The 12,440-nt window shown below is 40.8% G+C and overlaps 1 protein-coding gene across 9 annotated transcripts in view; it reads left to right on the forward strand.

Annotated features, from left to right (window-relative positions):
• The window catches only part of LOC105470049 (HPS3 biogenesis of lysosomal organelles complex 2 subunit 1), a 45,504-nt gene that overhangs the window by 11,220 nt on the left and 21,844 nt on the right, over positions 1 to 12,440 (forward strand). For all 9 annotated transcript variants that reach the window (XR_980233.2, XR_980237.2, XR_980234.2 and 6 more), the window contains exons 3-6: positions 310 to 481; positions 578 to 663; positions 5,107 to 5,299; positions 11,122 to 11,203. Coding sequence is in view for 4 of the 9 variants with exons in the window: in XM_071091091.1 (XP_070947192.1) it covers positions 310 to 481; positions 578 to 663; positions 5,107 to 5,299; positions 11,122 to 11,203 (533 nt within the window). In the remaining 5 variants the exon portion in view is untranslated. The remainder of the gene's footprint in view (positions 1 to 309; positions 482 to 577; positions 664 to 5,106; positions 5,300 to 11,121; positions 11,204 to 12,440) is intronic.

Here is a 12,440-nt window from a genome sequence, read left to right on the forward strand (position 1 = left end):
GCTAGATGAGGGGCTTCTAGTCCTAGTCCTCATAGTTACTAGTTGAATGACCTTGGGTTAATAATACCATCTCTGAATTTCAATATCCTCATTTGTAAAATGGGGATAATAATGCCTACCCTGTTGTACTTTATCAGTTGTTGTGGAGATTAAATGAGCAAACGCTAAGTCTTTTCACAACCATAGTGCCTTGTAAATATGTGCATATTATAAATAAATAAAATTACTGTATGTCTGTTTAATTGGTGAGAGGATGTTGTAAAATCTAATTTTCATTCAAGCAGGACTGTTACATTTTATTTTTTTAAGGCATCAGTAATGAAATTTCACAGCTTGAGTCAGATGATTTTGTTATCTGCCAGAAGCCCCTGGAACTTCTTGGTGAAAAAAGTGAACAGTCTGGACTATCTGTTACACTGGAGTCTACGGGATTAGCTGATGAAAAAAGAAAATATTCCCACTTTCAGCACCTGCTCTATAGGTATTATAGTGCTTTTTATTTACAGCATTTAATGTATATATGCCTGCTTAAAGTACATGGAAGTTATATTTTTCCCTTTCTCTGTCTAACCCGTAGACGTTTTGCTCCTGATATTTCGTCCTATGTATTGTCTGATGACATCAAGCTACATTCCCTCCAGCTGCTGCCCATTTACCAGACTGGTAAGCGTGATAGTGCAGGAATGTGACAGTGCAGCAAGGTGAAAATGCTCTGTCTGGGCCGGAAGTGGAGACCCATGTGGGTAATAGGTTTGGTGGTTTGGTTCTTCCACTGGAGTCTCCGTGTGGCCCTTTAACAAGTTTTTTTTTGAGACGGAGTCTCGCTCTGTTGCCAGTCTGGAGTGCAGTGGTGCGATCTCGGCTCACTGCAACCTTTGCTTCCTGGGTTCAAGTGATTCTCCTGCCTCAGCCTCCCGAGTAGCTGGGGCTACGGGCGTGTGTCACTACGCCCAGCTAAGTTTTTTTGTATTTTTAGTAGAGATGGGGTTTCACTGTGTTAGCCAGGATGGTGTCAGTCTCCTGATCTTGTGATCTGCCCACTTCAGACTCCTGAGTTCAGGTTCGTAAAAATGTATTATGTAATAAAAAAGATGGAAAGAAAGGTATATACGAGGATAACAATAAAAGAGTGGTATGCACCAGTAAAGTGGTGTCATGAATGCTAAAATCCCAAGAGTTGAAGCTTGGAAAAATGGCGAGGATGACAATAGATTTTTTTTTTTTTTTTTTGAGACGGAGTCTCGCTCTGTTGCCAGTCTGGAGTGCAGTGGTGCAATCTTGGCTCACTGCAACCTCTGCTTCCTGGGTACAAATGATTCTCCTGCCTCAGCCTCCCAAGTAGCTGGGAGTACGGGCGCCTGCCACCACACCCGGCTAAATTTTTTTGTATTTTTAGCAGAGACGGGGTTTCACCAATTTGGGCAGGATAGTCTTGACCTCCTGACCTTGTGATCTGCGCGTCTTGGCCTCCCAAAGTGCTAGGATTACAGGCATGAGCCACGGCGCCCAACCTTTATTTTATTATTATTATTTTTTATTCACTTTTTTTTTTTTGAGAGACAGAGTTTTGCTCTTGTTGCCCAGGCTGGAGTGCAATGGTATGATCTTGGCTCACTGCAACCTCTGCCTGCTGGGTTCAAGCGATTCTCCTGTCTCAGCCTCCCGAGTAGCTGGGATTACAGGCATGCCCGGCTAATTTTGTATTTTTAGTAGAGATGGGGTTTCTCCATGTTGGTCAGGCTGGTCTTGAACTCTCGACTTCAGGTGATCTGCCCGCCTCAGCCTCCCAAAGTGCTGGGATTACAGGTGTGAGTCACCGCGACTGGCCCAAAATTCTTAGCAAATACCTGTGGGTACTAGAAAGGGAAGTCATACCTGCTAGTTCGAGAAGCCATGGAGAAGGCGTGACAGATTGAACTCATTTCCCTTTTTGAAATGGCCTCTAGACCCAAAAAGGAAATTGGAGACCTTTAGAGCTGGGTTCTAGCTAGGTATTTCACAAAGCTCATGATTGGCTTGTGAACTAGGTGTAAAAATGTGGACTGAATGGAAAATAATTTAGAGCAATTTTCAACCCTGCCACACAATGGACTTACCTGAATGCTTTTTAAGATGTTGATGCTCAGGCTCTACATGCAGCATATCAGTTACAGGGCCTGGGCATTAGTATTTTTTTAAAGCCCCCCAAGAGTCTAATGGGCACCATGATTGAGAATCACTAATAGGCCCTGCACTCAGTTCTCGTCTGATTAACATCTTTAGCTGTTATCTAGAGAAAGATACAAATATTATTCCGATTAAATGTCTTTCTAGCCTTCATTTGTTTTTTCTTTCTTTTAGTAAATATTTATTGAGTACCTACTATGTTGAGCATTGTGCTGAATACTAGGGAACTAACAGTGAGTGAAGTGCTTGCTCTTATGGAGCCAGTTGTCTAATGGGGGAAAGGAGACAGTTGAATAAAGACAGATTGACAGTTGCACCCTGAAATGAGTGATCTGTGGTAAAACTCCCTGTGGGAGCCTATAACAAAAGACCCTGACCTCAAGATGAGGTCTTCTTCAAGATGAGGAAGAAGGCTTCCTGAGAAAGAGGATCTGAAGGGCGAATTGGACGCACTTGGGAATAGGGTTCGGTTGGTGCAGGGGAGGGGAAGAGAGCCTTCCAGGCAGAAGCAGCAACAAAGGCTCTGTGGCAGAGGGAGGATCACATTTGAGACACTGAGAGAAGCAAAATTAAGGGGGCAGCAGTGAGACAGGGCTGGAGACCGGACAGGGCCAACAGCCTTATTAGAGGGCCAGCTAAAGATCCAGTGAGCTTCCCATAGTAGTTGGAATAAAAACTCCAAATCCACTCCATGGCCTACATAACCTTAACTCTGAGCCCATCTTGTCCCACTCTCACCCTGCTTACTATTCTTCATCCATAGTGGCCTTTCCCTCTTCTTTAGAGACGCCACATGCACTAAGACCTATTATTTGCCCTTCTTGTGCTTAGAGTGTACTCCCCTCAGACCTTGTGTGACTGGTGCATTTAAGTCATTCAGTTCGCAGCTGAAGTGTTACCTCCTCACAGAGGACTTCTCTGACCTCTCAATTTAAACTATCCCTTCTCCACTCACACTGGGGTTTACTTGTTTACTCTCCATCCCAATCCCCATCACTAAAATGAAGGCTCTGTGAAAGCAGTTACATTGTCTTGTGCACTGTTGTATCCCTAGAATCTGAAACAGCAGCACTTAGTAAGTACCTGATGAATACTGACTGAATAGACGAATGGATGGGTGATATGTATTTGAGCTGGGCCCTAATTGGATGAGTAGAATTTTTAGAAGATAGAGATTTTGGTAAGATACTACATAATGGGAACCAACATTTTAGGAGGTGTAAAATTATGTGTATTTGGAGATTCGTGAGCAGTTCTCTTTGGCCAGAGCGCATATGTGTGAAAAAAAAGAATAGGGAGAAAAAAACTGGACAGTTGGCTTTCTGCCAAATATGGAGAGTACAGAATTGGACTTCTGCTATTAATTGGTGTCCTTGAAGGGTGTCAGTCAGGGTACTTGTTAAACAACTTTGGTTATAAAAAATTACAGCCACATGTTGATAGAAAATAGTGCAGTGAACCCCCATGTACCCATCAAACAGCTTCAACAGTGTTGCTCCATGCTACATTATTTTGATGCACATCACGGGGTTCATACTATTTTATTCATAAATATTTCAACATATGTCTCTAAAAGGATTCTTTTACTTAAAATACTATTTCACATTATAAAAAAATTGTTGCCGGGCGTGGTGGTTCATGCCTGTAATCCCAGCACTTTGGGACGCTGAGGTGGGTGGATCACAAGGTCAGGAGTTCAAGACCAGCCTGGCCAATATGGTGAAACCCCGTCTCTACTGGAAAAAAAAAAAAAAAAAATATATATATATATATATACACACACACACACACACACACACACACACACACACACACACATACATACACACACAAATTAGCCGGGCATGGTGGCGGGTACCTGTAGTCCCAGCTACTTGGGAGGCGGGAGAATCGCTTGAACCCAGGAGGCGGAGGTTGCAGTGAGCCGAGATCACGCCACTGCACTCCAGTCTGGGTAACAGAGTGAGACTGTCTCAAAAAAAAAAAAATTTTTTTTGTTGATACCAACAGATATCCAATAAGTGTTCACATGTCTCTGATTGACTAAAAAACTTCTACAATTCATTTGTTTGAATCCTGTTCCAAATAAAGTTCATATATTACAATTGATTGCTATGTCTTTTAAGGCTCTTTTAATATCTAGGCTTTCCCTCCTCTCTTTTCTTTGCATCTTATTTAACAAGAAATTAGACTCTTTACTATAAAATTTCCCACAATCTGAATTTTGCTAATTGAATCCTTACAGTGTCATTTAACATATTTCTCCACCGTATTTCCATGTGAGTTGGTAGATGGAAATGTATGCTCTTTACTTTGGTAGCCATTGATCACATACTGCTATTAAGTACTTGAAATATGACTAGTCTGAATTGAGATATGGCATAAGTATAAAATACACACTAGATTTTGAAGACATAGTACAAAAATGTATATAATATCTCATTAATTTTTTTGTTTATTGCTTCTTGAAATGGTAATATTTTTGATATGTTCGGTTAATACAATATTATTAAAATTTTAGCTGTTTCTTTTTACTTTTTAAAATGCGATTACTAGAAATCTTTAAATTACAGATGTGGCTCACATATTTCTATCAACATTGCCGGTCTATCCTCAGGCTTGCTCAGATTATTTTTTATTATTGTTATTATTTTGAAACACAAGTAGTGTTGAGCTCTGCCAGTGGACTCTTTTTGTGATGTTAACAGCCATTGATGATCATTACTTAGATCTGTTAATTTAGTAGGGGTTGTACAATGTTGATATTCTAATTATATTACTCCTTTTTTATTTCTTGTCAGCATTCTTCTATAAAGAGCGACTTCCCCTTTGCAACTCTTTGGTTACCCGCTGATACAGTTTGCATAGCAAAGTCAACATATGATTATTTCCCCCTTTACTGGTTTCATGGTGTTTTATTTTTTTCATTTTTGCATGTAGGTTCTCTTACTTCTGATGGAAAAAATTTGTCTCAGGAAAAAGAGTTGCTGAGTCTCTTTTGCTTTTTCTCCTTACCTCATGTGGGCTATCTCTACATGGTTGTGAAATCTGTTGAATTGATGTCAGTCTACCAGTATCCTGAGAAGTCTCAGCAGGCAGTACTCACGCCACAATTTTTGCACGTCATTACAAGGTACTGTTACAGGGTCACTTGCTGGCCTGTGAGTCACTTATTTGTAAATTTTTGAGGTACTGCCTAAATCTGTAAGAATTTTGTGAACTAGCAGAGAGTACTCTAAATGCATGAGTTACATGTCATTGCAAGTCCGTCTTTTGATGACCCATACCTGCCTTTTGAATGTCAAAGATTTAGACCCTGGTTTTCTCTTTGTTTTGTTTCCTTAGACTGAATGGGATCCCTGTAAAGAAGTATAAGGTTCTTCATAAAGGAAGACTTTCATAGGGAATTTTAATGAAAAGTCAATGCAGCCAGTCAGAGTGTCTCTTTATGTTTCTTTTTAGATTTCCTAATTTTTTTTTCTCACTGCTACCATATTTTTCTAGTATAAATTGAGTTATTTTGTAATAGTTTAGAACTGTGAAGGGGCCAGAGAGATGATCTTTTTCTCTCCCTGATTGGCACAGATAGGGAAGTAGTTACAGAGAGGTTAGAATTGGTCAAAGTCATGTGCTATTTGGTGGCAGATGTGTTGAGTTGCCTTCCCCTGTTATGCTGGCATGTAAACTGGGTTCACAAGCAGTAGCTTGATTTCATTTCCTTTTAATCTCAGCAGCATATGATGGTTTTGGTTCTATTTCCTGTTTTTTGAGCTTAGATTATGTTCAGGGCACTTCGTTGTGTCCTCTGACCAAGCAACTGTGAATAAGATACACGAACCACTTTCTAAAACAACAATAGAAGAGAAAGAGAGACATACAAGAGTCATAGACACTGGGAGATTTGTGAAAAATGTCTTAAGACCTCATGAAAGTGCCATTGACATTGGGAGGAAGGAAATTACTTCTGGCTAAGTTGTATGGGGAAGTTGTAGATAGCTGATTGTGTTTGAAGTGAAGCATGAAAGCTAGCTAGAATTTTGGTAGATGAAGATGGAAAGAGATGTGCATTATAGATTGAAGGAAGACTATAAACAAAAACTGTACCAAGTTTTTAGGAACATCCAAAAGTTAATTGCACAGGACAGAGATCCCCCCACCACTGAGTGGTAGTATCAGAATCTCTAGCAGGTGCTGGAGCTTCCAAACTGCATAGAACCAATCTGGAGATTCTGATATCCACTCTTAGTGGTTGTACTCCCTTCTCCACCTGATTTCTGGCTTAAGGAGAAATGCTGCCCTTGGCAGTGTGTTTCTTAAGTGAACAATGTGGAGGTAGCTAGTCTTTCCAATGTCCAAAGTGTTGGGTAGTGATGTTCTTTAAATATGAAGAAGCTGAAAAGTAGACAGGTGGTGGAAACTGCTTGAGAGAGAGCTCAAGGATTTGAAAATTAAACTAAGGACTTTTGAAGTTTTAACCAGATAAAGTAATATGATCAGAACATTTTAGGAAAATTAATGGTGGCTGTGGTGGAAGGTGGATTGAACATAGATAAATAAACTATTGGAATAGTTCAGGCAAAGATATTAAGGGGCGTATTCAGGCAGGGTAGTGGTAATGAAAGGAGAAGGGAGGATGGATGGGAGAGGCTTCAGTGGGAAAGTTAAAAGACTTGTCTGATGGGATAATGGGGATGTAGGAGGCATGAAAAATCCCACCATGGTTTTGTCTGCTTTTATGAAACACTGGAGGCTGGTGAAATGTGGGGCAAAAGAGATGTTTGGTTTAGACATTTGAGTTTGAAATGCTTATAGATTATGGAGAGAATGCTAAGTAGACTTTTGGACACATAGAACTGTAGATTAGGGTAAAGAGGAAAGCTTAGAAGTTTTATTACCACCAACAAAACAGTTGATTATTAAAGTAGTGAGAGTGTATAGAGAGAGTGAAAAGTTATTAAAGAATTAAACTCTGGTGAAGGTCTTACTCAGTAAGCAAGAGGAGAAAGATGAAAATTTTTAAGGATGCAGAAGAATCTAGGAAACTATACCATCTCAGAAACAATGGAAAAAGAAAGGGAAGAGGAAGGAATAAAAATACTGATTTCTGTCCCATCATATAGATGTAAAAGACTATCCATCTTTTTCCCATCTGATTGCATATACTTGAAGTACACTGAGAATTTAGTGAGTGGACCCACTAAATCTATTGCCCCATCTGTCTTATTTATAAGTTATGTACAAGTTTGGAGTGTAGAGTCCTGAAAGCATTATATTATGAGTTTGAATGGACTTTTAATTCGTGCATTTTGACTGCCTCCAGATAGGAAATTTTTGAGCTTATTATCAGCACTAAAGGAGACTGACATCATTAACTTGACTGTGAAACCATTAGACATTAGAATAGCAGTTGTTTTATGTACATTCAGATTCTTTTTTTTTTTTTTTTTTCCAAACCAAGCTGTATCCAGCTTTATTAAAGATACTTTCCATAAACAATCATGGTATTTCAGGCAGGACATGGGCAGACAATCATTAATAGTATACAACAACTTTCGAACTCCCTTCTTCAATGGATTGCCAAAAATCAGAAAGCCACTATAAAACCCAATGAAGTCTTCATCTCATGCTCTGAACAGGGAAAGTTTAGAGTGAGGGTTAACATTTCACATTTAGCATGTTGTTTAACAACTTTTCACAAGCTGACCCTGACTTTCAGGAAGTGAAATGAAAATGGCAGAATTTACCTGAAGATCCACAATCTAGAAATGGAACCACTGCTGTTTTGACAGGTGCCATCTCAGTGGCATCACTGGAAAGTCCAGATTGCCGGACACACTGGTAACCAATGACTAGGGGTTAGTTCTCAACAGATGTCTGGGCTTAAGGGAGTTAAGTCTATGCTGAAAGATGGAAAGGGAGAAGAGGACATAAAAACAAATTTGTTTTTCCATACCACAAGGCTTTTGTGCCAAGGTGGCCATGTGTGTCAAAGTCAGGGAATCCCTCCTCCTGGGAGCCAAGAGGAAGTCTCTCAAAACTAGAAGGGAAAGGTGTTTTCCCCACATCAATCCAGCTTTGGAGACATTCTGTTAGGGACATATGCCCCTTCCCCCAAAAACAACAATGAAGTGTTCTGTGTGCTGACAACATAGCTTTAAAAAAAAAAAAAAGTAAAACAAAATTCTGCATTTTTATAAAACTTGATAAAAAATAGTATTTCAAACTGTACAGTCACCAGAAGTACACAGTTATCAAAAATGCACACACTTCAAATGGCATCTCCAGCACCTTCAGCTTTCTGTGCCTGCTCTGTTTGGCATCTCCGTTTTCTGCAGGGTTTTCCCCTCCTTGCCAGCATCAGCTTTTCCCTTTTTCCCTTTGGGTACCTTCTCTCCCTTCTTTGCAGGGGCCTTTTTAGGCTTGGGCTCTGGCTTTGGAGGAGCAGACAACCTCGCGGATCTTCTCTGTGGTTCGTCCTTCACCTTGGCTTTATCTCCTTTAACGTCCCCTTCAGCCTTTCTCTTGGGCATGGTGGGGAAGGCAGTGGGACGTAGGTGCTGGACGCGGGATGCAGCGCGCGCAGACTTTGGTCGGTCCGGGGGTCGTTCTTGCCTCTTCTTCACACTGCTCTACATTCAGATTCTTAATAAGAATCTCCACTCCTGTTTTTCAAATCAAATCGGAGTTTCGCTTTTGTTGCCCAGGCTGGAGTGCAATGGTGCGGTCTCAGCTCACTGCAACCTCTGCCTCCGGGGTGTAAGCGATTCTCCTGCCTCAGCCTCCCAAGTTGCTGTGATTATAGGCACCTGCCACCATGCCTGACTAATTTTTTTGTATTTTTAGTAGAGATGGGGTTTCACCATGTTGGCCAAGCTGGTCTCCAGCTCCTGACCTCAGATGATCCACCCGCCACGGCCTCCCAGAGTGCTGGGATTACAGATGTGAGCTACTGCGCCTGGCCCATCTTTTTTATTTTACCCAATAGATAAATGTTTCAAAATCGCTTGTCCCGTAAGGTGGTCTTGAAAAGTTTCTTGAAGATTGGTATACGCCCAAAGAAAGCAATAGAGATTTTTTAAGAAGCAAAGAACAAAATAAAATCATGTAAAATGCCAACTTTATAGAAATATGTAAGTAGGAAAGCCCCCCATGAAATCCTTTTCTCCCAGAGTTAAGCACATCAAGACTTCTTTTTTTTTTGAGATGGAGTCTCGCTGTGTCGCCCAGGCTGGAGTGCAGTGGTATGACTCAGCTCACTGCAACCTCCATCTCCCTGGTTCAAGCAGTTCCCCTGCCTCAGCCTCCTGAGTAGCTGGGATTACAGGCGCCTGCCACCACGCCTAGCTAATTTTTTTGTATTTTTAGTAGAGGCAGGGTTTCACCATGTTGGCCAGACTGGTCTCAAACTCCTGACCTCAGGCAATTCACCCACCTCAGCCTCCCAAAGTGCTGGGATTACAGGCATGAGCCACTGTGCCTGGCCATGTGGTTTTTTTTTTTTTTTTTTTTTTTTTTTTTTTTGTATTTTTAGTAGAGACAGGGTTTCACCGTGTTAGCAAGGGTGGTCTCGATCTCCTGACCTCGTGATCCACCCGCCTCAGACTCCCAAAGTGCTGGGATTACAGGGTTGAGCCACCATGCCCAGCCGAAACCCTGCCTTTTTATCTCTAGAATCTAAAGGTCATTTGTTTTTGTGGTCATAGCTATTCTCAACTGTCCTTCTGGTCCCACTGCAGGTGCTTTTTTGCTTCCCTCTCTCTCAGTTTACTTCCCAAGGTTGCTAACTGTACTCCAGATTTGTAAATGGTGGGGCTACCATCCTAGTTATTGTCAGGACTCCAGAGTCATTTCCTAGAACTTTGCAGAGATAGAGATTGCAGTGGACTGAGGCTGAAGTGGAAGCACCAGCAGATGGAGAGAGGCCTACCTCTTAAAATGTGCTAAGTCTCCTAACTAAAAATATCAGAATGCCTTTCTTTTTGAGGAATTTTTTTAAGTTTAATATTACTGTTAGGTTTGCTTTAGTCCTTTTTTTTTATTTTAAAGAGTTCATTTTTGCTTCTCCCACTTTATAGTTTTTTTGTAAAAAGGGAGGGAGAAGGAAGAAATAAAAATATTAATTTCTGTCCCATCACATAATGGGACAGAAATATACATCATTGTATAGCAATTTCTAAGTTAATTAACTGTTTTTAATGTCAATATTCGAGGGTTGACCTCGATGACAACCAGGCACTTACTGTGGAGTCCCTAGGTCCTTTTTGTATGCAGAAGCAGCCCGGAGTTGTGGAAAGAGGTAGAGGAGTGTGAGGGGTCAGGAGACCTGGGATCTAATTGGCTGTACTCTCCAGAGAGGCGGTGGACCAGTCATGAACCTTTCATGCCCCAATCTTTAAAACAAGCTGCTGGACTAGGTAATTCTGAAGATGCCTTTAGATGGTCTCTCATTTTCAATTTGACCATTGGATTTGAGTTTGCATAGTCTATGTTGTCCAGCATAATCCAGGTTGGATTTCATCATGAGGTGGGTGAGGAAGAACAACAGTTAAGAAATGGGTTTTAATCTTGGTTTTGATAGACACCCTTCTGTACCTTGGGCAGGTACTGGGGGCATCATTTGTCTGTAAAATGAAGATATTGACCCAGTTCCATGGTTCCTAACTATAGATGCACATCAGAGTCACATACGGAGTTTTGTAGAAATACACACGTCTAGATTCAGCCCCTAGAGATTACGATTCACTGGGGGTGTTATGGGGACCAGTTGTATATTTTTAAAAACCACAGGGATTCTGAGGCATTCCTCTTACTGAGAAGCAGTTTACCTTGGCAATATTTGATAGATACTTGACTGCCACCCCTGCCATTGGCGTGTTTGCCTGTGAAACCCTCCCTGGTGCGGGTATGTTGGTTCTTGGCCTCACTTTGCTCAGCAGCCTGGTTCTTCCTCCTCAGTAACAACCTGCAGTGTTTCACTGTACGGTGCAGTGCGGCGGCAGCTCGTGAGGAGGACCCGTACATGGACACCACCCTGAAGGTAAGAACTGGCTTATGAAGACAGTGAAACCTTACGATCACAAAGGAGCACATGAATACTCGTAGATTTGCTCTCAGACCTAAGCTAGGCAAGAACGAAAGAGCTTAAGGTTGTCTAATGTATTGAATTAGAACTTTTGGATATAAAATAGTAAGGATTTTGTGATTCATGGCTTAGTTGACAGTTTTTAAGATTGCTTTGCAAACATTTCACTCTGAATTGATTTAGTGCATAGTTTTTAAAGTTTGGCAAAGAATATAAAAAGTGTGAACTGAGAGCAGTTCACAACTATAGTATACTACAATTTTATTTTTTATTTTTTTATTTTTAACTTTTAATTTTTTCGATTCAGGGTCTTGCTCTATCACCCAGGCTGGAGGGCAGTGGCACAATCATAGCTCACTGCAGCCTCGAACTCTTTGACTCAAGTGATCCTGCCACCCCAGCCCCTCAGGTAGCTGGGACTACAGGTGTGCACCACCATGCCCTGCTCATTTCTTTTGTATTATTATTATTATTATTATTATTGCAGAGATGGGGTTTTGCTATGTCGCCCAGGCTAGTCTTGAACTTCTGGGCCCAAGTGATCTGCCTGCCTCAGCCTCCCAAAATGGTGGGATTACAGGCATGAGCCACCATGCTTGGAGCAATTGTATTTTATTAAATGGAAATATAGGTGGCAGTTTTACAGAGCTGTTAACAAAACAGTCCAGAAATCAATATACTTAAGAGCACAAAATTGAATACAATGCATTAAAATGATTTGTTTATACTATTATCTGCTATGCCTGTAATTCTGTATTTTATAAGCCTTTGATAACCTTCTATACTTAATCTATGAGTTAATGGATATGGTCGATCAGTAATCTCATTTTTAGTGTGAAGTAAAGTGCTTGGTCTCTAAAAAAATCCTCTTGACCACAAAATAAATGTAGGCATTATTATGTTGAGATTCTGTGTTTTCTGACTTTGAATTTCTGTTCTCAGAAATATGCTGATCATGTACATTATATTCACCTGTGTTATTTTACTTCTGAAATATAAGCTAGTTGAATTGGCTGTTTGTTAGGAATATACATGCTGCAAGAAGCTCCCAAATCATGATGCTCTGCATTTCAAAAATTGGTTTATATCTGTCTGGAAACTGGAATACCTTTTTCCAGAAAAATAAGCCTTCAATAATGATGGTTGTTTTAACAAACCAGCCCCGACACAGTGCCTAATGTGTCTGAGATAC

Source organism: Macaca nemestrina, chromosome 2 (assembly GCF_043159975.1).
Source record: "Macaca nemestrina isolate mMacNem1 chromosome 2, mMacNem.hap1, whole genome shotgun sequence".
Lineage (NCBI taxonomy): Eukaryota > Metazoa > Chordata > Mammalia > Primates > Cercopithecidae > Macaca > Macaca nemestrina.